This window comes from Hydra vulgaris, chromosome 12 (genome assembly GCF_038396675.1).
Source record: "Hydra vulgaris chromosome 12, alternate assembly HydraT2T_AEP".
Taxonomy (NCBI): Eukaryota; Metazoa; Cnidaria; class Hydrozoa; order Anthoathecata; family Hydridae; genus Hydra; species Hydra vulgaris.
Window position 1 is genome coordinate 26,678,945 of NC_088931.1, and position 24,474 is coordinate 26,703,418.

General features: G+C 26.5%; 2 protein-coding genes across 2 annotated transcripts in view; both read right to left on the minus strand.

Moving 5' to 3' along the window:
• Positions 1-3,686: 3,686 nt before the first annotated feature.
• Positions 3,687-12,878, minus strand: LOC100211821 (protein YIPF6). The gene is made up of 5 exons (XM_065812737.1): positions 12,690-12,878; positions 10,627-10,705; positions 9,370-9,526; positions 9,103-9,260; positions 3,687-4,008 (listed from the first exon to the last, which is right to left on the minus strand). Exons 1-5 carry the CDS (start codon positions 12,831-12,833, stop codon positions 3,893-3,895), a joined length of 654 nt encoding a protein of 217 aa, XP_065668809.1. The 5' UTR covers positions 12,834-12,878; the 3' UTR covers positions 3,687-3,892.
• A 3,819-nt stretch (positions 12,879-16,697) lies between these two features.
• Positions 16,698-24,474, minus strand: part of LOC100206133 (WD repeat-containing protein 82) — a 40,001-nt gene continuing 32,224 nt past the window's right edge. Inside the window, exons 8-9 of the mRNA XM_065812738.1 lie at positions 19,698-19,840; positions 16,698-16,970 (exon numbers count right to left, since the gene is read on the minus strand). Coding sequence (XP_065668810.1) covers positions 16,932-16,970; positions 19,698-19,840 — 182 coding nt within the window. The 3' untranslated portion in view covers positions 16,698-16,931. The remainder of the gene's footprint in view (positions 16,971-19,697; positions 19,841-24,474) is intronic.

Below are 24,474 nucleotides of genomic sequence, written 5' to 3' on the forward strand. Positions count from 1 at the left end.
GCCTATACGGCTAGGGAGCACTTTTTTTTTTTTTTCTTTCGTAAATGCAATGAATTTTAATGGAGCTGCACCAAGCAGTGGATGCCTTAGAGAAGTAAAAGGAATTCCAAAATGAATAGAAAAATAGACAAGTAGAGTAAGATAAAATTACAAATGGGCAGATATCAAGATGAAAATTGGGATTCGTTTATAATAATAATAAAAAAAACCTAACCTTAAATATTATTGTTTTTATTGTTGTATTTCCCATGTTCACCTTCTTGAACATCTTCCTGATTAATCTCACAGAATTTCTAACAAGTCTCGCTTTGACAGCCCTTATTGCTGCTGACGTTCTTTTAGATCTTGGTCATCCAATGTCTTTTTTTCTTTCTAGATAACCACAAGTCTGAAAACGAGCTTGAACACGAAAAACAGTTTCTTTATGGACACCCAGATTCGGCCACTTTATTGGATGGAATTCCAACACTAAGAAGTTCAATAGTTTGTTTGTTTCTTGACTTCATTTTTACATTTTTAATTAATTTTTTCTTTTTTTTTTCCTTTCCTTTATCAATATAGTATTTATGATTAGAGCAAGCAGAAGAAGATTGCTTTATTATCTTGCCTCGTTAATTTCAGTTATATTTTATTATCTTGCCTCGTTAATTTCAGTTATATTTTACAATCAATAATAATAAAATATAAAACAACAACAAATTATAAAATATTTGCAGCACATATATATTGTACTACCAGTACATATTAAAAAGCTAAGTAAATTTATCATAAACTAAAAATAATAAGCAAACCAGATTTTTATAAATGTTATATCTATGAACATTATACTTATTAACATAAACATTTCCAGTTCTTGTGTAAATGAAAAAATTTCAAGATGTGTAAAGTTCTAAAAATAAGAGATTGCTTTATTAATGTTAGGCAAGTAACTCCTGTTTAACAACGCATTTAAAATATTGGATCGTTTATTGTTTTAAAATGATTTGTGAGAACTAAGTTTCATAAGTGTGACCCTCTTTTACACATTGAGAATTTGGAATGTCTCAATGAAGTTTCTGGAATATAGTAGTTTTGGATAGAATGTTTTGTTTCTGTTTGTGATCAATTAGTTAGAAGTAGTTATAGTATTTTGGGGATCAAATCATTTTTTAGTTTAAACATAAACTGAAGGATGCTATAGATGTTTTTTTCGTAAATGTCAAGAACTCTCAGTTCTCTCATTATTTGTTTAGTATTAGCATATCTATTGGCATTTGTTGATATACCGCATCGTTGCTATTATTTTTTATAGACTAAAACTAGTTTTGATTGGTAAGTAATTGCCCAGTCAACATTGCAGAAATTAATGTAGCAATAAATAAATGCAAAGTCTTTTTAGAAATATTTTAGTTAAACCTTTTAGATATATTATTCAAAGATGTCTAATCGGCACTTTATCTTTCTGTAGAATCCAAAAACACTTGGAAGTTTTGTCATGGATTTAACCAAACCTGTTTTGGTTTTGCTATTTAATGCTTGGTTATCTCAAGAAGTTATTTAGTGGTGCAGCTCTCCAGCAGCAGAAAATATCTTTATCAGCTATATATTAACCTGCATATAGAGTTTAAATCCACTCAAACGTGTCCAACAAAGCGTAATATTGTTAATTAAACATTTTAGTTACAATCAAAGACTAAAAATACTGAAATTTGTAGTGACATTATACTAAAACAAATTACAAATTTGTAGCGAACTCATACTGCAATACAAAATTGCTTATCATTTACATTAAGTTTAATTTTGTATTCTACAAGTACAGCAGGGTGTCTGCTTTTCCCCCTGATCCTCTAAATGTTTTCCCTACTTTAATTTAAAGTTACATAAACTCAACTTTAAACTTACTTAAACTCAGAAAAATAGACTCGTTTTCGAATAGATTTTTGTTTTGAAAAATGTTTTTCACTTGTAAAATTATAAGCATTAATGCAATGCACATTTAATGCATCTGCCAAGTAAAATTTTAATTTATGCTGATGATATACAACTTTAAAAAAGTCTTAAAACGTTAGCTTGATAAAAAGCCATTTTCCTAATTTTTCCATGATTTTTCTAAAATTTAATCCAATTTCCCAGATTATTTACCTTTTTTTTTAGTTATCTAAATTCCCTGATCTGGCAGTACTGCCTTGTACCGCTTTTCTCAACAAACTCAGTATGTTATTTAAGAAAAACGGCTTTTTTAAAACCCCAACAAATTAAAAGTTATTCAAAACGTCAGCACTTTTTAACAAGCTGTTAAAAAAATTAGCACAGGATATAGTTGATGCACCTACAGTAAACTTTTTGAAAAAAATTATGTTTATGATGCCACTCCAACTGCAGCTATGCTAGCTGTTAGCAGAAGACAACCTTGTGTTGCTATCCTTTATCAATATTGCACATTTTATGTATACATTTTATTGATAATTGTAATAAATAAATAAAAATGTAAGATCATTTTTTATTCTTCTGCTGCAGTCTTGCTAAATGGAAGCCTCGCAAGTACTCGCACACCATTGCTTTAATTTTAATTAAATCATCGACAAATGATTTTTTTGGCAAAACGAATGATGATAGGAAATCACGATGAACCTGGAAATGAAGTTGTTTTCCGTAAGATCCCCAAACATAAGCTTGAAGTGAATATCTCAAGTTGCGCTTTATTATTTTCGCTTATATTGCGCTTTATTATTCAACAAATTAGTATGCATATAGGTTATAAAATATAGCCTATTTCGAATTTTTAACGCAATGCCAGAAGGCAAACAGGTCGCATTGTCACTATAGAACAAGAGCAACTTTTGCTTGTAAAAGAGCATGAAAAGAGTATTTTCAACAATAATTTCATAAAAAATCTGAAATTAAAAAATAAAGTGTTATTTAATCCAGATGCGTATCATAAAAATATGGATATAAAGTAACATAAAATAAAAACACGATTATTAACTTCAAAAATTTATTTGCTTTTGTTTTAATTTCTTTTTAGAATTATGCATGGTAATGAAGCCGCCTATATGGAAACCATACTCAGTTGTGTAATACATCTGGTTTGCTGAACAGTCTTGTACTAATCTTGTTTCATTGTTTTTTAAGCAATGTAAAGCCGATTGGTACTCTTACCAAACTAATATGAATGTTAGGAGCTTCACAGTGCTCACATTGGATTTCGGCTGGTTTTGTTCTAGTCTGTGACGCACGAACCTAGCTTTGTTTTATGTAGATTCATCCTTAAATGTAGATTCATCACTGAACATAACCTGAACAAAACGATCAGTATTGACGTTTAAGACGTTTTCAAATACAAGTAACATCAATTGAGATAAGATATAAATCAATTCCAGTATTTGAAGATTCGCAAAACTAAAATATTATAATTAAAGTTGTTTTAATCTTTTTTTTTTTTTTAAAAAAAACAAACAAAAAAAGATTTAAACTTTTCTTTCTTTTTTTTTTCAATGCTATTAATCTAAAACAAAAAAAACGCGAGTTTGTACCTTAATATGAGTCGGTCCGGTTTGTATGTTAATATTGTTTGCCTTGATGAGTCGGTGCACTACGCAATTTTATAAAGAATTATAACATCGACCCCTGGCTTTAGTAGAAAAATAAAATCTTGCTTTTAAGTAGAAATGCAAAGATATAATTTGCGACCAGGAATTACTAAAGGCTTATTATATATCATGTTACCGGTATTTAAAATTATACATGAAATATATTTACAAAAAAATAAATAAATGTTTAATCATTTCAGAAAGAACCATTCGATTATTTAATTCTCATAAAAATCAGGTCGTCTAATTCTCATGCATCTTGAACAATCTTGCAACCTCGCTACTTTAACAATCTTATGTACATAAAGCAAAATTCATAAAAGTCATCCAGAGTGCGATAAGACCAGCCAGCTAATAACAAAATAAAACAAACAAATAGGATAAACTGCTAGGGGCTTGCGATTATGTGGTTGGCTGTCGCCGAGAAATGCCAGAGAAGCTAAATAGAAGTTTATTCTATGAAATGTTATCACAAAGATAAAATTGTAACTCAGTTAAAATCTAGTCAATAGAGCGACAATTAAAAAAAAAATAAAACAAAGAATTAAAAAAAGAAGCATATAGAAGAAAACTTATAAAACAAAAAAATAATAAAAAAGATTTTAAAACCATATTAGAAAAAATATATATATACATCACAAATAATGATAATAGTAATAATAACAATATATAATAAAACGAATAAGATATATAACAACAATATAATTAACATTAAAATTATAATACAGGGGCGGATGCAGCATTTTTTGATGTCTGAGAAAAGGATCATCCATAAATGACGCAACACTAAATTTATTTAAAAAACAGAAGATCTTAAGCTCTTTTACGCGGCGATGCGGATTTGCATGTCAAAAGGTAGCAATAGTTAAAGAAGCAAACAATCATCAATGATTGATTTATAGGTTATTGCCTCGGAAACCTCGTTAAATCTTTATCCTGAGTAAACAGTTCCCGTTTAAAGCTATTTAATTGTTAATGTAAATTGAAAACAATTTTATTCATGTTTCTTGTTGTATGAAAAGAACATATATGCCATAATCAACACTTCTTCATAAGAATTTACTTAATAAGATTTTACCAACTTTGGAAGACATTTCATGTTGCAACTGTTTCAAAGCTAATAAGGAAATAAGAGTTTTTAACATTTAGAAAACAAAAACTTGAGTTATATTACATATGATACGATTCTTGAAATTAACTGTTCAATGTTGTTTTTATTTTTAGCCTCGTGCACAATCAGCGATTATGTTTTCATCAAAACCTACGGCAACCGCTTTTCTATCTGCATTTTACGCGTATTGCAAACGGTGCAAATGATACTGCCTATGGCTAATCATACTGCCAATGATGTACGGGAAAAAAATCCGTCGCGACGATTTTCATTAAATATAATGTGCTATTTAGATTTTTTATTTAATTTAAGGCTCTTGGAGGTAAAATCTTTGATCTTTGTTTTTTTTATTAGTGAAATTTAGCGTTGCATAGTTTACGGACGATTCTAAAGTTAAATTCTAGACAACTCTAAACATTTATATGTTTATACTTATGTCAAATAACGATGCTTTGTAATTAATGCGATGGCTGAAGCCTGGGAACAAATAAGCCCTAAAATGTTAGCTACATCTGCTCCAAACGTGAGAGTAACAAGCTAATAAAACATTTTTATTTATTATTTTTTACTAAATTTATATTCCTCGATAAATTTTAAATTTCATGCAATAATAACTAATCGTTCAAAAATTATGATCTTTTAAATTTGTAGCCCCCTCAAATTGAGTGAGGTTTAAACTTTATATCGTCATAATTTTACTATTAGATAGATACTATTAATAAAGTTATCTCAATCATCAAAAAGTGCCGCATTCGCCCCTGACAAATGAAAAACCAATAGTGAAAATAATTATAACAATAATAATAAAGTTATTGCTACTACATTATCACTATCATAATAAATATTACTAATTAAGTAACTAAATCTTTTTAATAAAATAACAATAGTGTTAGCAAATTGAATTAATATAGTATTTAAATATTAATAGTAATGAAAAATAATATCTTTATTATTACAGTAACATAACAAGTTTTAATTTTTTTTTTCTATTGAGAAGAATAAAGTTACTAAGAAAAAATAGAAAATTAAGTTTATAAATCTTTGATAAATGGTATTGATTGGTTACAATGAGAAATACATTGACGAAGAGCTTGTCATACTTTATTGTATCGGAAAAAAGGATAAAAATTTCCAATTTCCTATATTTTAGGTGCAATATTTATATATATATATATATATATATATATATATATATATATATATATATATATATATATATATATATATATATATATATATATATATATATATATATATATATATATATATATATATATATATATACATTCATATATATATATATATATATATATATATATATATATATATATATATATATATATATATATATATATATATATATATATAATCACTTTTTTTATAATAATTCTACTTATTACTATAGCATTACTATATTATATTATACTATTACTACATTAGTAAATCTTTTTTAAATATTAGCTCGAATAGAAGAAAATGCCATAATTCTTTTGAACGTATGCTGTAAACTGTTTATACAATTTAAAAAACTTTTTTTTTTGACCCTTAACAATGCAACAATAGCTAAAATGGGAAGAAAATATTGCAGTAGATTGATCTCAAATATTTTTGGACGCTTTTTATTTAAACAAATCATTAAAAATTTTTGTCAACTACACTGATAATAATGCTAGTAAATGTGAAAAATTCCTAAAGAATGAAGAAAATCTTAATATTATGTTATTAAGAATTTTATTATGATACTTTAGATTAAAAAAAAAGATTTTTACTTAGTAACAGAGGTGTAGAGTTCAAAAAAAGACTCTGGATTTGAAAGCCACAAAAGAATAATTTTTTTCTGGCTTTTGGTATCCAAGAGATCCAAAAATGTAAAGAAGCTTATGGACTATTTCTGGGAAAAAAATTAAGACTTTAAGGTTAGTGGAACAATCATATTTTAAACTTGGAATCCTTATCAAGGCCATAGACAACTTTTTTTGATGTTTGAGCTAAGCAACTATGAAGCATAAAGAAAACTCCATATTTAAGTATGTTCATATATATGAGGAATGAGGATGCTATGTAAAAAATTGCAGTGATTGGAGACTGGGAACAATAAAAACCCCAAAACGTTAGCCCCCAGCCCCAAATAAGAGGGCAATGAGTCAATGAATTTGTTATTTTTATTATAATTTTAAACTTTATTTATATTCATCAACAAATTTCAAATTTGATTCAATAATCTCTTTTTGATCGGCTCTTATGACTTTATAAAGTTTACACCTCCCTCAAATTGAGGCCTCACATACAGCCCTCAGAATTAGGCAAAATAAGGTCGGCAATAATTCGCCAAGCTTATTACACTTGCTATATATTTATTTATTACCTTATTCATTAACATTACTTATTTGAAAAAAAATTTGACAAAGCTATAAAAGTTTTTACTGCTTATAAAAAATGTTTTATAATTTCTTATTGTAATAAAATGCAAGCATTTTTAGAATTATTACAACAATTAAAAATTCCACAATAAAAGTGAATAATATATCAAAGTAATTAAAATGCAAAATATAACTCATTACATAAAATAAAAAATATTATGCAATAATTTAGAGTGTAAATTTTATATTTAGCAAACAGTCCGATCTAATCAAAAACATTTGCATTTAAATCGACACTCTTTTTAAATTTTTTTTTTTGCAACAACCATGGCTTTTAAAAAGCATTGCTGCTTATTACACAATTAATTTTTTTTTTATGAAAATGATTTTGTGCTTTTCATTTTAGTTACAATGATAATTACAGTTCTTGCAATTTCTTATCAAAAATTTTTCTATACTGTCAGAATTTAAACTAGTCAAAACTTTGTCAGAGTTTAGGCACCTTTAATTAAAAATTTTGGTATGTTTTGAATTAAAGTGAATTACATCCATAAAAATTTTTCTAATTGAGACAAACTGGAGGAATTTTATTTTCAGAATTGTTTAATATATAAAAACTACATAAAAGTTTTCCAAACAAAAAAAAAAGCAGAAGGGAAGGTTCAAAGCCCTCTGCCTCTTTAATTGTAATATTTTTCTAGAAAATTGTTATGCAATTTTTTAAAAAAAATTTTTTAAGTTAAGCCCCCCTCTCTTTTTCCAACCACTCATAGTCTTCTTATAAGGGTGCCTTTTAGACACCCTAAATGAAAAGGCGCTATCATTAAAAATATTTTAAAATTAAATTTCTGAAAAAATTTATTTTCAGAAAGTTTGAGAAAAAGAAATTATTCAATTGATATATCCATAAAATTAATAAGAATAAGGATGTTTTGCTCATTTTACTTATTTGTAAAATGTTTTTTAATATATTTGAAGAAAGACAGTTTTGGTAAGTTCATGATAACCATGGATAGGCTCTTTAACAAATTTTTTTTGACTTGACAAAAAAACTTACTCCGTAGTTTTTTTTAACCTCCTGAATCCTTCATGATGTTGAATGCCATCTGTCGTTTTAAATGTTTTCAGAGTATTTCTGATGCAAGTTTCTGAAATTTTTCATATTCTTGTTTTTTATCTGTTACTAATCATAGAGCCTTCATATTTATTTTTTCATATTCACTTATTATTTAGCATCCTTCATACTTATTATTTGCCAGTTTGCTTTTGCTTTTTAACCTGCGGTAGTGGTAGAGCGCTCGTCTCATAAGCGAGACGTTCAGATTTCAAACCCCACCACGTCCCTGGTAGCGCTTAACTTGTTTCTTCATGCAGCGGCTTTGTTTGTCGAGATTTGTGTTTCAAAGTTATAGAGTTGAGAGAGGGTGTAACCACAAAAGCAGCCTCTTTGACTGTAGTGGCCTTCTCAGCCTTGGGGATGGTAATAATTTATAAAAAATAAAAAATAAAAACTTAAAAAAAGGCTTTAAATGTGGCAAAACTATTTATTGTAAGCAATTTTATATAATTGTTAACCTTTTTAAGTAATTGTCGACCTAACTAAGTTTGCTTATTTATTTACAAGAATTTTTGGTATGTTTTTTGTATTCTTTTGATATAACTAAATTAAAAAAAGAAAAAAGTAACAAAAAATGGAGTTTTTATTGACATGTTAGTTGTAGAGAGTTTTCATGTCTTGCAAAAAAAAAAAAGTCTTTAGCAAATATTGTTATTTTTTTATGTTAAAAAAAAAAAAACTTTTTTAATATTGATTTAAAATTTTTTTTTAATAAAATTCAACAAGATGTACGTGGGGGTAAAAACATGAGGCATGAATCTCTCTTTTTTTTGCAATGACATAATTTTCATACTTCTATAGCCAAGTTTTTATATGTAATTCATAAATAAACATATTTTTAAATTGATTGTTAATAAAAAAAATTGCTGCAGACATGTTCAGAATAATACTAAATATTGCTTTTACAGACTTGTAACTTGTAAAACATATAAGTTAAATAATTACCAAAACATGACCATATCATTGTCACCATAACAACCAGACACCTAATGGTAAATAACAATGTCGTGCTTTTTGCAAGAAGAATTATCTTACAAACTATAAGTGCTGCGACAAGCGGAAGAACACAATAACCAAGAACACAAACACTTTGAAAAAATGAACTAAATAAAAGTAATAAATATAATACTTTTATATAACTTAATATAAATAACAATTAAATATAAATCAACTAGGAAATATTTTTTAATCTAATAGGAATTTAAAACTTACATGGTGCCACCTAAAAGTTTTGAATTTAAAGTGACTACTCCAGAACCTACCCAGACAACAGCAAAAACTTGAGCAAACTGTGGTGCACCATCACTCTCTCTACCTTGCAGGAGTGTGGCCAACAAAATACATAAAATCAATGGACCCCATAAATCCCCTAAATAATTACAAAAACAAACTTAAAAACAGTTTTTTTTAAATAAAAAAGTTTCATCATATATTTTTATTGACTTTAATTCAAACAAAATAAAATTATTAAAATAAATTTTTTAATAATTTTATTTTATTTGAATGAGAGAATTCATTTAAATTGATGTTTCATTAAAATGAAAGAACAAATTTAAAACTCTTGTTTCATTAGAATAAGATTAATCATATTAAAAACAAGCGTAGATATAAAAAAAACCTTAAAACTTTTACCTAATTTATATACCAATATCTGTTTCTTAGGTACTCTCGAGTCCTTAACTCAAGGGGGAGGAGGAGGGAGGGGTGTAAGAATTTTTCCATGTTACAATATAAGTTTTTTTTTATTAAAGATTTCAGTTTGTAAATCCAAACTAATATTTTTTACAAAACATGCATAAAGTCGTTCAATTCTAGAGTGGCTTGCGGTCAAATGCACATTTTTTTAACAGCTGTTTTATCAAAACTTCAATAGAATTTAATATGTTGAAGTTTTATACTTTGGTAAGAAATAAGCCAAAAGCTCATTTTTAACAAATCAAGATTTACTAGGATGACAATTTTTAAAGCCTGTTTACACTGAAAGTTTTTGTTTGTAAAATTATAATAAGTAATAAACAGGGGGCTCTTAAAAAGCTTAGGGTGGTTGGGAAAATTAAAGCATCTAATTATATTGACATAAAAGACTACAAAAGTTTAAAAAAACTTGCACACTTAACCAGAGATTACTAATCGAGGCTATGGTTAACCTTGAATCTAAATCTCTAATTTATTATTAAAAACTAATATAATTAAAAAAATCTTATAAGCTTATAAAATAAATTAGAATGAAATAATTCATTGCAACAATTTAAACACTTTTTTTTCTATGTGTAACCGTTTACACAAAAAATTTCAAAATGGTAAATTAAAAATGAAAATTTCTCTAAAATTTTAGATAAATAAAGACAAAGTATAAATATTAAAATGTAAAGAAATTTAATAAATCTTTTCAATGATTCATAAACAGCTTCAAATTTAAAAACTGATAAAAATGTAAAAATGTAAAAAAATGATCAAAAGGTAACATACAATCACGTAGCAAAGATTTTTTTTGTCTTGGAACAATAACATGAAGAAACTTCGAAACTATAGCAGTCAAATCTCTTCTCTAAGTAAAAAAAAAGTTTATAAACTGTAATAACTATAATACAAACCTTTAATAAATTATCAAATTTATGGATTCCAAAACTGAATTGTGGTCCATCAGGATGGATTTATATATAATATTATTTGTAGATAAATTACCACCCCAAAAGAGCGTATAAACTGATAACTCTTAAGTCTTTAAAGTAACGCTCTTGATATGAACTTTTTATAGATTGATTAGTAAAATAACTTTTACTATTTTAGATAAATATGATCCGTATCTTAATTTATTGTTCATATTATCATTAATTTTTTTATTGATAAGGTTTAATGTATTATTTTAAGTGGCTCTATGTATTACTCTATGCAGTAGCAAGAATGGCACCTAGTGTAGAAACCAATGTCACCACCCTTTTTCCTAGCTTCATTTAGAGTTTGCAGATTGAGATTAATTAGACAGTCATTGTAATCTAGATTTTCTATTTCTGGTACCAGTTTGATTGCACTTTTCTATATAAAACTTTTTTGTCTTTTAAAAAAATTCCAAGCAGATGCATAATATTCTAGATAAGGCTAAACAAAGGTTGTACACAGTTTGATAAAAATAGAAGATCTAGATTCTTGTTTAAGAATTCCTAAGATTACATTTGCCTTATTTGTATGGGCGTCAAGATCACTTTAAATTGATAAAATAATTAGATTATTTTTAATCATAGTGACAAGCTGGCAATCAACTGCATAAAGTTTACAATTTTCTTCCTTTAAACTATTTCTGGCATATCATTATTATATGTTAAAAACAACACCAGCGATTCCTGTGGTACTCCACTAATTAGCTTTGCCTATAAATACTTAAGACTTCTCTTAGAAAATCAGAAATCCAAGTTAATACTTTTACAATAAATCTAAAACCATAAAATTTTAAGTTCATGGCTTACTAAAAACTTTAAGTTAACAGTTATGCTTTGTTAAAATCTTTGGAAAAATCAAGTAGGATTAGGACAGTCATATACCTATGATTTAGTGCCTTAGTAACAATGTCTAAAAGTTCTAAGAAGTTTGTGGCATATGACTTTTCACTAAGAAACTCATCCTGGTGAAAAGAAAGTAATTTAAGATTACTAAGGTAATTACATGTGCTTTTAAGTTTCTATTCTTTTTTGAAGATTAGTAAGATATTATCATCATTCAAGAGCACTACGCACAGAGACACACAACTTTATAGGTGTGTGTGTGTGTGTGTCAAAAGTCAAAAGCAAGGATCAAGAATAAACTTAATAGTTAACTTTTTTTTCTTCTAAAAACTAGACTAGAGCAATGTTTGTAAAAAAATAAAAAAGTATGGACTCATATCAAATTTATAAAAAATAAAAAACCCGAATATTTATATTTGCATAAATATGCAATAAAAATAGATGCTTTAAATTTAAAAAAATATGCAATAAAAATTGTTTTAAAACAAAGATTAACCAATATTTTATTACATAATATCTACAACTACCAAAATGTAATAAAAAACTCTGTATAAAAAAATGTAAGACTTTTAGCATTACAAATAGCAGATACCTACTGTAATAATCACATAGAAATAATTTGCATAAATTGGCATTAGTTCTATATGAATTATCAAATCGAGGAAGTGTACTGCACAGTTGTGACAACTACCTAAGCCTTGTAAATTGTGCATTATATCGTGTTTACATTATCTATAATAAGTTATCAACTATATATTAATGTTGTGCTCAGTTAAAAAAAAAAAAATAACTTTATGTTTTTTAGTTGGGTTACTTATATTTTTATACAAACCAAAAAGAACTTTTTGGTTTGTATAAAAATATAAGTAATCCAAAAAGAACTAAAATTATTTAATCTTTTACCCACATGAATTTGTTTCTGTGGTCGAGTAAATAAACTAAATTAGTGTGAAAATTATGAAAAGTAGCGATTATTTAGATATATTTTATATTATAAATCCGGTGAAATATCAAAAGAGAAATGCAAAATACTAAAGTTTGAGTTATGGGTTCATCTAAAGTGCTTTGATCTTCTTCTTCAATCGAAATTCCAGCTACATGGATATCTCCTTCAATTTCAGATGTATTTAATTCATGAAATTCACTTTCCTTGCCTGGAAGGATTTCACCTGCCATTTTGCATGTTTTTTTCTAAAATGTCAACACTGTCATTTAAACATAACGGCGCGACGTAATTTGGCGTAAAAAAAATTATACTAAAGGGTCTTTGTGCCGTGGCGAAATCCAGAATGTATTTTTCTTACAAAGGAAAAAAAAAACCAAATATCAAAAAAAGAAATTGTTTCAATTATAAATTATAAAATCAAAATAGAAAGATGTAGTAATTAAAAAAATGCTTGCTATATTATAAAAAAATAAATAAAAGGCGACTTAACAGAAGTAGAAAAACAAATGGTAATCACAGAAAACGTCTAAAAGCGGTACAATAAACTTTGTAGGAAACGAGTTAATTATTCATAAAAAAATCATGAAATACTATAAAAGCTAGCACACAAGTTTTTAATAGATATTAAATGTTTCAATCGTCAAGTTCTAAAAAAAGAAATAAAAAAGTTATTTTCCAATTATGTCATTTTTCGGAGCTGGCAAAGAAAGATCAATACGAATTGTTGTCTAATAACAAACTTGAAACTGAAATGTACCTAAGTACTACAGCGTCCGTTGTATCACATCGTGATAAAAAAGACTTAATTCATTTCATAAAAGAAATAATTCAAATTAACATGAGCCATAGAAAAGAAAGATTTGAAAGTTCCGACCTCGAACCACGGACCTCCAGTTCTGAAGCCAGAACTAAAACTATTAAACCACGGCTGCTTTTGTCATATTCGTCCATTTTGTCTACAATCTGCTATTTTACACGATTTTGTCGTTCATAAAAATCAAACTTAAACAGGAAAGAAAAAAAACTTTATTGAATTAAAAGAAAAATACGATAAAGAAATTGCTGAACTTAAAATGATTATGATTACATTAAAGTCCGAAACTTTTTATTTAAAATAAGCTGTGTAAAACCTTTATAGACGAAAAGATTTTAGCAATTTTTACAAAAAACATCTTCTATTTTAACCATGGCTATAGTTGTTTTTCGAAAGACATAAATAAACCAAAAATTTTTACACAAAGCGTATTCAATGTTAACTCAGTAGCTCAACAACACAGTTTAAGTATTCTTCAAGCGCGTATCACTTGTGTATACGTTATTTTGAAACGATGTTACAAATTTATCACACACCTGTCTTAAAATTTAATGGAAAGTGCATTAAAATGAAAGTAAAGTAAAATAAGGAAGGTTAAAATTCAAAGTTTATTCAGAAACAAACTTAAGATGGGCATGCCATCTATTCAGAAACAAACTTTGTATTGGCAAGCCAAAATTAGATGGTAATACAGAAAACGTAGCAAAAAAAAGGCAATCAAGGATCCAAAGCTTTTATCTGAAATTATTTTACATATCAATTTAGAGCATATTTAAAAATTATAAAACATGATCTAGATAAATTTAAAGCTAAGATTTCATGCAAAATATGATAGTTTAACAATCAAACGTCAGGGACAAGTGTCAATCAACAGAACCTTAAATTGTACAAGGAAAATGGCTCGCAATTATTTAGGTTTGTTTGTGTTTGAAAAAATGTTATGTTTCATATTTACCTAACTTATTGCATTATAATAATATGTTTCTCTTTAAAGCTCTTTCTCTCCTTTCAAAGTCCAGATAGGTATAACTAATTTAATCAATTATATTGTAGATGCATTAGCAGAGGAACTTATTGCAGCTGGAATTATGACAGAAGCAGAGCAAATTGAGGAAGGGGTTTGGAAAAGAAATATTGACACCACAAGAATTTATAATAATGATGAAACTCCTCAATTCATTCATTATGGTGTTGATGGAACTTCTTGTGGTTTGGTCTATGCTGCGAAGGGAGATCAATGTAAAAAAATGCGAAAAAAAAAACAGAGAATGTGTTAGCATTTATCACTTCGTGTCATTCTCAGGTTTGTTTTAATTTTTGTATTCTATATTTACAAAACGGTCGGTCTTGCTCCATCATAGCCAGCTGTTAAAAGGGTGCTTTCTTATAATCTACATTTTCTAAAAAATCTCTTTTTATTGAGACTTGATTTAACATAGACTCTCTATATATTTAAAAATAAAAGTAATAAAACTGTTTTTGTTCAGGAACTTTTAAAACTAACTTAAACTGAAATAATATTACTAATAAAACTATACCTTACAATTCCAGGAGAGGTCTGTATGTGTCAAGTGATATTTAGCAATGTCAGTATAACAAGCCTGATGGTACCAAATGAAATAGCAGCTAACATAAAACATCTACTAGTAACCACTTCAGAACATGGTGTATCAAATGGCCATACCCTTTTAGCTGCTGTTAAAGAATTTGATGAGTATTTGAAAGAAAACAATGTTAAAAGACCTGTAATCCTATTATCAGATGGACATAGTTCGAGGTTTGATTTTCATGTTATTTCATTCCCTTTTGATTATGAAAACTTTTCATGAAATTGAATTCATGCAACAAGACAAGTTTAAAAGAGCAAATAGTTGTATGGAGACTCCTGAAGACCCATCAGTTTCATCCACACCATCAATCATAAGCTCTGATTTCTCTTTTGTTGTCTCTCCTGATAAAAGAAAAGGATCAGCATTGTATTGGAAAGAAAAATTTGAAAGTGCTCAATTTTTGATTAAAGATATGCATGAGAAGAGCATCCAATTAGAGGAGATACAAGGTTTTATGACCATTAAAAAAGTAAAGCCAAATCTATCAACCAATTCCACACGAATAACTCAAGTGCATGGGTCCATGAAGGCTAAGGATGTTTTCAGTTTAGTTAAAAACATAAATGAAAAGAAAGAGCAAAAAAGTTCGAAAACAAGTGCAAAATGTAGAAAAAAAAGAACAAGAAAAAAAGTCTTTATTAAATGTAGAGAGAAATGTGTGTGTACTGAAGAAGTGTGTCAGAGAAATGTGTGTGTACTGAAAGCATTTGTAGAGTAAAAAAATTGAGGGGCCCAAAATGCCACAATATTTTGAAATCCTAATGCAGCAAGTTAGCATGCCGTGATGATGGAAAAAAACCTACAATAATTTTTCCTGCTGCAGCTTTGCAAAGAACAGTAAAAAATCGAAAAACAGCTTATTTAATGCAGATAGTGATAGCTTATTCAATGCAGATAGTGATTCAGAGAGCAATGAAGGATTTATTGTAAGCCTAGTTTATAATTTCATATAATACTAAACATTATTCTAGTTGTGTTATTTGACTTTTATGTTTATTTGCAAAATGCACCCCAAGAACCTTATCACTACTAAGTTGACCTTTGCTCAATATTATCAAACATAACACTTAAATAGATTTGACCATTTGATTATTATTAAAAAGGACATTCAAGAGCTTAATAAAAAGTCAACTTCGCAAACTTGACATTTGCGTATTTTATTTTATATCTGACATTTGCGTATTTTTTATTTATTTATACTGAAAATATTGCTTTAAAAAACCAGAGAAAATTTTTGAAAAGGCTTAAAAAAATTGTTTTATGCTATAAAAACATCAATGTTTTTTTTCTTCTTCATTAGTTTGAACACAAAAAAATTGCAATCTTATACTTATTATGTTTAAATAGGCCTGGCTACAGTGCAATGTGTCCGTGTGGTTTTTGAGGTGCGTTAGTTTTTGCGGTGCATATACCTGTACAACGCTTTAAAAGTTAAAGCAAAACATAATCTTAAGACTTTCGAAGTCCAGCATTTCTCAAGTCCTATGCGTCTCGGCTACTTACATACTTATAAGACGATTGCCTACCAATTAAAAATATTTATTCTTATTTTTACGATGAATAAAAATAATTAATCTTTTCCGTAAACAAGCATCTCACTCGTCTCATGTTGTCATAGAATGACTACATTAAACTAATTTATAAATGTAAAAAAAAAAAAGAAGACAAAGTTTAAAGTTTAGAAAGTTTTTATTTAAAAGTAAAAAATCTAAAACTTTTTTAAATTCTATTTTTCATTTTGTAAAAAATTTCTTCGAATAACTTAAAGTTCTTTCATTTCTTTTATTTGAAATTTGACTTATCAAATAAGGCCATTCGCCACGTGATAACTGCATAGATACTATTACGGTCACAATATAAACCAAATGCAACCTCAAAGCTACAACTATAACTAATTTCCAAAATTATTTTTCGACTTCGCTCAAATCAGGAATCCAAAATGCCTAATAAAGCAAACAAAATTAAAATAAAAATACATTTACTGTGATAATAAAAAACCGAGAAAAGGTGTAAAAAATTCATATATAAAAAATTTTATTTTCTTCATTTCTCTCTCTGTATATATATATATATATATATATATATATATATATATATATATATATATATATATATATATATATATATATATATATATATATATATATAAATATATATATATATATATAAATATATAAATATATATATAAATATATATATTTATATATATATTTAATTTCTGACCCCATAGTATCCGTTTATAAAAGACTGTAACTCAGTTGTTAGTTAATACTTTTTATTCATTTTTTCACAAAATTTTTAGAACAATGTTACTGATCATTAGTGAGTCATTCCACCATTTTTACCAGAACATTCTATAATTCTGCCACGAGTACTTTCAATGAGTGAATAGCATTCTTCCTGGGTGATGGAAGCCCATTCTTATTTAACTCTTGTGATGAGTCGTTGGCGGTTTTGAGGTATGGGATTTTAAAAACGCTGTTCTTGCCAATACATGCTCAATGCAATTAAGGTCTGGCGAATTCCCTGACCAATCAGTCCAGACTTTATTGAACTCACTATTGACGACATCCATTATTGGATTAGCGGTATGGCACTTTGCTCCAACTTGCACTAAAACAGCATACTGAGCAAGGGGAAATTTTTCTTTATCAGTCATGGCAGCTTTGTAAACAGGCAAGATCTTTTCTTGTAATAGTCACCACCCACTGTGTTTTGGTCAAACATTGCAATGAAAAATATGAGGGGGTCAGATACTAATTGTACATGTAAATATATTTATATAGTTAAGATTATAGATTAGGTTTTTTTTTCAAAAACTAATTTCCTTTAGCCAAGGAGATACTGAGGGCGTTTATTGGGAGTATTATTGTTTAGTTTAGATGTTTAATTTAGAGGTTGACTGACACAATATACATCAAATTTCAGGAAAATTAAAGTCTCAGTAAACTACGTCAATTGATAATTTGTTAAATTAAACCATTTCTTAGAATATTGATTTATAAAAATATATTAACCTAATAAAGAAAATACTGAACAAAGTGTTTTGTTTCAAAAAAAGCCTGCAAAGAACAAGACTTCGTTCAGAAAAATGATGAATACGTTTCAGTTGTGCCAACAGAGATAAAAATGTCTACATTACAATGAGGAGTATTCAAAAAATGCAAAGGAGCAATTCTTTTTCTAAATGCAATTACCTTTTGCAAGCTTGTAGCTTTGTTAACTTTTAAGTTTATAGCTTTAACTATAGTTTATAGTTAGCTTGGTTAGATTGCAATCTTGTAGCTTGGTTAGATTGCAATCTTGTAGCTTGGTGCAAATGTGTATATCAATCATAAGGCTACAAATCTTGTTTTTAAAATAAAATTTTAAAAATATTATATTAAAAGTAAAAAAAAAAGCTCTTCAAAATCAAAATAAGATCTTTTGTACACCGATTTCTACAAAATTCTTGAATCTATCATCTCTTTTTCTTCAATCAGCAGCCTTTTTCATCAAGTTTTGTATTTTTGAGTTAAAGGGTTTAGAAAAGGAGATAGCAAAAATTAAGAGATAAACAAAAAAAATATAATAAAAAAGTAATGTAAATAGCCTCTTATAAAATAACCAGCTCCCCACCAAGAGGGCCACTATAGTACTCTTGGATCTTAGGCAGGTGAATTAAGTTTGGTAAACAAAAAAAAAAAAGTATAATTTTTTACTTTGATCATAAAAATTGATTTTTAAAAATCATACAAATTTTATAACTTAAAAAAAAAAGTCTCACATCAGCAAAAAAGGTTCTCACATCAGCAAAAAAAGTTCTCACATCAGCATAATCACATCAGTATTTTAAAAAAAAGTCCTCACATCAGCATTATCACATCAGCATCACCACATCAGCAATTAAACCAAAATTAATTGATAGATTTCAAGCTTCATGAAATTGTTTAAAAGCCATAAACATTTTAAATTGACAACTTTTTATGTCTTAAGCATGGGATTGAAAGAAAAGAGAAAATGAAAAAAGAGTTAAAAAAGGAGTACAAAAATACTTTATTGTATTTCAATAGTGGAATTTTGTTTGTAGGAACAATTTGGGTATTTTATTGCTTGGAAAGAAAAAAGTAATTGTAGTATTTCTTCACTTTCTTTACCAAAAAATCAGAAACGTTGTACTTTTAAGTTCTTTCTCTATTAGACAAGCATGGATTTCTTTCAAAAGAACAGCAAATCTTACTGTTAATTTGTTGTTAAAAAAAAAAATTTTTCTTGAACTTTTAGCTCGTTCAATAAATACAGTCTTATATCTTTTTATAACCTTTCCAACAGAAGATATAGGAGTTCCAGTAGCTTTTAAGAATTGTTTGTAGTTCTATGATGGATTTTCTTTATGAATGTGCAAGATTTTTTTCCAATTTTCAACATGCATCAATGCTATTTTTATAAATTACTATTTGAACTACTTTTTTTTATGTTTTTTGACAACTACTATCATTACTAGAATAAAAAATTACTATTGTTTTAAAAATATTAATTTATTTTGAGAGTGGTTTCTGTTTCTCAGTTTTAACAATCTTATGCTTTAAGTGGAGAAAGAAGGAAAGTTCATAACAAGTTCAGCCTTATAACAAATAAAAAGCCTCATACTAATTATAAAAAAAAAGGTGTAATAGAAATAAATATAATACCAAATTTGAACAGCCAGTTGAAAACATCATATACTTTGGGTTGAAACGTATCCGTAAACAGGGTCCTGGATGCATTCCATCAAGAAGAGCTATTCTTTTCCCACTATCAGTTGACCATATATGGACTTTACCGTCAAAAGACCCTTAAATAAAACTAAGTATTAAAATTATTGTTTTTTTTTTTGATAATTCAAATTATTATTAAATAAGATTTTTACAATATATATATATATATATATATATATATATATATATATATATATATATTCATAAAATACTTATAAATGATATATTATACTTATAAAGGCCACACAATATTAGAAAAGGGTGTAACCTATCATTGGAAAATATTTTGCTAACAAAATGTAAAAAAAATCTCGCACATGTGTAAAAATTATTAAAATACTCAAAAAAGATATTTTTTTACTTACTTTTTTTATATATAAAAACTTTAAAACAGGAAAATATAGGATTTTGAGGAGGATTAGTTATATAAAAACGGAAAAAAAAGCAAGGAAGAAGGGGAAAAGTAGACTAATATTAGGAGGGGAAAAAAAAATTATTATTAAGAGGAAACATAATATCTAAAAATAATATAACATAAAATAACATCTAAAAAAGAAGGAAAAAAATTTAAGACTACCCTTTGTAAAATTTAACAAAATGATCTCAAATCTCAACAAACTGCAAGATAAAACAGTTTAAATTGGAAGTTACAAAAATTGTGAGAAAGATAGTTCAAGTCTTCTTTTGCTTATTTATATAGATATATACATCCCTTATATATATACATATACATACATACATACATATATATATATATATATATATATATATATATATATATATATATATATATATATATATATATATATATATATTAGGGATGTACCGGAATTCCATTGCCTAAAAATCATAAATTCCGGCCGGAATTTGTGATTTTTAGGTCATTTTGGTTCTGGCTGGAATGCCGGAATTGTGACACAGACAGTAAATTAGATTAAAAAATTATTTTCCTACAGGGAAATGAAGTACTAAAGGTGAACCTAGGTGAAAAATACAAAATTCTAAATAAACACAATGTAATTATATTTGCAGTAAATTACAGCAGTGACCGATCCAAGATTTTTTGGTGCTTGAGATAACTAACTTCCAAACATGGAGCAAATTCCAAACATTTGTATGTTTATACTTATGTAAAATAATGAGGCTTTGCAAAAAAAAATGCAATGATTAGAGGCTAAGAACAAAAAAGCCCTTTGGCTTTATTCCCCCCCCCCCCCAAAAAAAACAAACATGAGGAGCAACAAGTTGATAAAATATTTTTTGTACTATTCTCAACTAGGGTTTGGCAAAAACCGGTAAATTTCGAAAAAACAGTTAATAATAGGTTATCAATCCTGTTTGTTACATTTGATTCATACAGCAATAATAAAAATTCGCTTTTATAATAAAAAACCGGTTTACACCGGTTTTTTATTATAACCAGTTTACACCGGTTTTTTATTATAAAAGCGAATTTTTATTATTGCTGTATGAATCAAATGTAACAAACAGGATCGATATACTGGAATTAGATCTGTAAACTAAAAGAAAGTTTTTCATAATAAAAAATTAATTTTTATCAATGTACAGAAATATTTACATCTTTTTTAATCATTATTAATTTAATTTGCATCCAATGATGCAAATTAAATTAATAAGTCTCTTTTTTCTTTTTTAATCTTTTTTTTGTGGCAACTCAAATCCTTTTTTATTTAATACTATATATATTTAATACTATATAATACTATAAAAAGTAGCATACTCATAACTGAATATGCTACTTTTTATCAATGTAAAATTATGCATGTGATCTGTTTACAAAAGTGTAATGTAAAAATATACTACGATTTATAATATTTAAAGTAATACAAAATAACAAAAACAAATTTATTGACGAAATATTTGCTTTTGCTGTTTAACTTTTTTTTTCAGTTTATGATTACAATGATAGTCATAATACATAATAACATAAAAGTCTTTTAAAAAAATAAACAATTCAGCGTACAACAATATAAAGCTAGGTTTCAGAAAGAAGTAATAAGGATTTTATCATCAGAACCTTAAAAGTTAAATATATTTATTTGTAATATATAGATATATTGAAGATTTAACATAATGCAAAGATACAACATACAAACATTTTAATATATAATATGCTGAAGATTTAACAAATACATTTTACATACATTTTTAATAAAATTTTAGAATGCTGTCCATAGAAAAAATATTTTTAAATTTAGTTTTAAAAACAGGAAGACCAAAAGTAGGATCAAAATATGGTAATACTATTTTATTTCAAAGATGGGGTGCAAGATTTTGAGATTTAACAACCTCAAATTCAAAGAATTAAACAACAATAACAAAAAATTAAACAACAAACGAAAATATCAAAAAGTTGACAAAATACTTTAAGTTAGTGTTACCTGACTTTCCTGGATTGTTTTGATTATTTTAAGTATTTTAAAATTTAAATATTGTTGAAAGATTCTGTCAGTATGTAATTTATTAGTAAATGGTAAAAAAAATATTGAAATAAATAAAACTAAATGTATAAATATCGAAGTGCTTTTTATAAAACTATATATATTTTCATGTTATTTGTGCATTCCACGCTACTTGCTAGTTCATCAAAACAAGAAATCTTTAAACTATTTATCTATTTAGTAATGCATAACAACGACCGGTTATTTTTAGGGAAAAAAAAACGTTTTTCGGTTTCGAGGAAACTGAACAAAAAACCAGTTAACCGGTTTTTTGTTCAGTTTCCTCGTATACTAATTTTTTATTCTAGTAATGATAGTAGTTGTCAAAAAACATAAAAAAAAGTAGTTCAAATAGTAATTTATAAAAATAGCATTGATGCATGTTGAAAATTGGAAAAAAATCTTGCACATTCATGAAGAAACTAGACTTATATTCATAGATAAATTTTAAGTTTCATAGTATTATCTCTCAGCGTTCAAAAATTATGACCTTATAAAGTTTAAACCTCCCCCCCTCTACTTGTGGGGGTTACAAATTCTATATGGTCATAATTTTTAGCTCTTTTTTCATTAAAAATGTTACCTGCCTCGGAGAATAGTCTTATTTTAAATGTTACTTAAACTTTAAATAAGGTAAAAAATTACAAAATATATATTAAATAACTCTTATTCCAGCCAAAATTTTATTAACAATTCTGGCAAATCCGGTACAACCAGAATTCAAAATTTCTGACACAGTACACCCCTAATATATATATATATATATATATATATATATATATATATATATATATATATATATATATATATATATATATATATATATATATATATATATCATAAATGTTCTTTAATTAAAGGCTTTTATTTATTTATACTTCACAACAACTAATTAAAAAGTCTTTTTTATGACAAAGTATTCTCACATTTGAAAAAAAAGTTTTATAACAAAAAAGTACTTAATATTAAGTATCTTTCTATATTGTAAAATTCAAATAAAAAAAAGTGAGAAAATTTCTATTACTTTTTTATTTTCAAAACCAATTATTTTTTAAAGACAAAAAAAAAATTAGCTACAAAGTAATATCTTTAAAAACATTTTTTCTCTTCTGAAATTTGAACTGCTTTTTCCAAAGTTTTAACTTTAAAACATTTTTCTTTGCTCTTCCTTTTCAAATCTTTTCCTTTAATTAATCCTAAATCATTGATCTTTTTATCATAGAGCTTTTAAGTTCAATTTCCACAATAAGCAGTACAGAGGATATTGAACTTGGATCAAACACATTTGCATTTCTTACCATACAACAATGTAATGGACTTTTTGAGTGTTTTTCTCCTTTATAGTTACCATTTTATTAGCTTCCTTTTTAAACTATTTTACATTTGCAGATTTTACTTTAAGTAACTTTTATTTTAATTTTATCTTTAAGCAATAAATTCTGAAAATCTCCTTCAATTGTTCTATTAATATTGACTTTAAAAACTGCAAAATAAAAAATTAGTTCCCTGCACAGAAAGTATAACTGAATTGTTCAAAAACAGAATTTTTTTTCTTCTGTTTTTGAACAATTTTATCAACTTTATAAGTCCTATTCTTTACATGACTCTTTAATGCCACAATGCCCATGTTTAATGATATATCAACTTTGCAAAGTCTACTTCTTGGTTGAGAGTCCACTACTGTTTTACATATATATGAACTAAATTCAGAAAACAGCTAAGTATCATTGAAAATATGTTTGCCTAATTTTTTAGACATTTGGAAAAAATTAATAGCAAAAATAAATTGAATGTTTTAAGACAATACTGATTGAGTCTATATTTCTTGTATAAAACAAATGTATTTAGAATTTATTTAATATTATAGAATAACTGATTTAATTTCTTTAAATTTTAATTAATAAATAAATTTGAATGAACAATAGAAATTGAAGAATTTTAATGAACGTAGAAAGTAGACTAACAAATTTTATAAATATAGAAAACTGAAAAAATTAAAATATTAAATAGTCAATAAATAGTTTATATTTAAAATAATTAAATTTAAACATTATTAACACTCAATATTCAAAATCCAATAATTACAAATTAGTTGTAAGATACCTAATTTCATTTTTACTGAAATTAGGTATCTTACAACTAATTTGTCCAAAATAAATGCAAAAAGAGTAAAAAACATTGCAGTTTTGATTATCGACAAAAAAATTTTATCAACAACAAAAAAATATCATCATTAAAAATGTAATTAT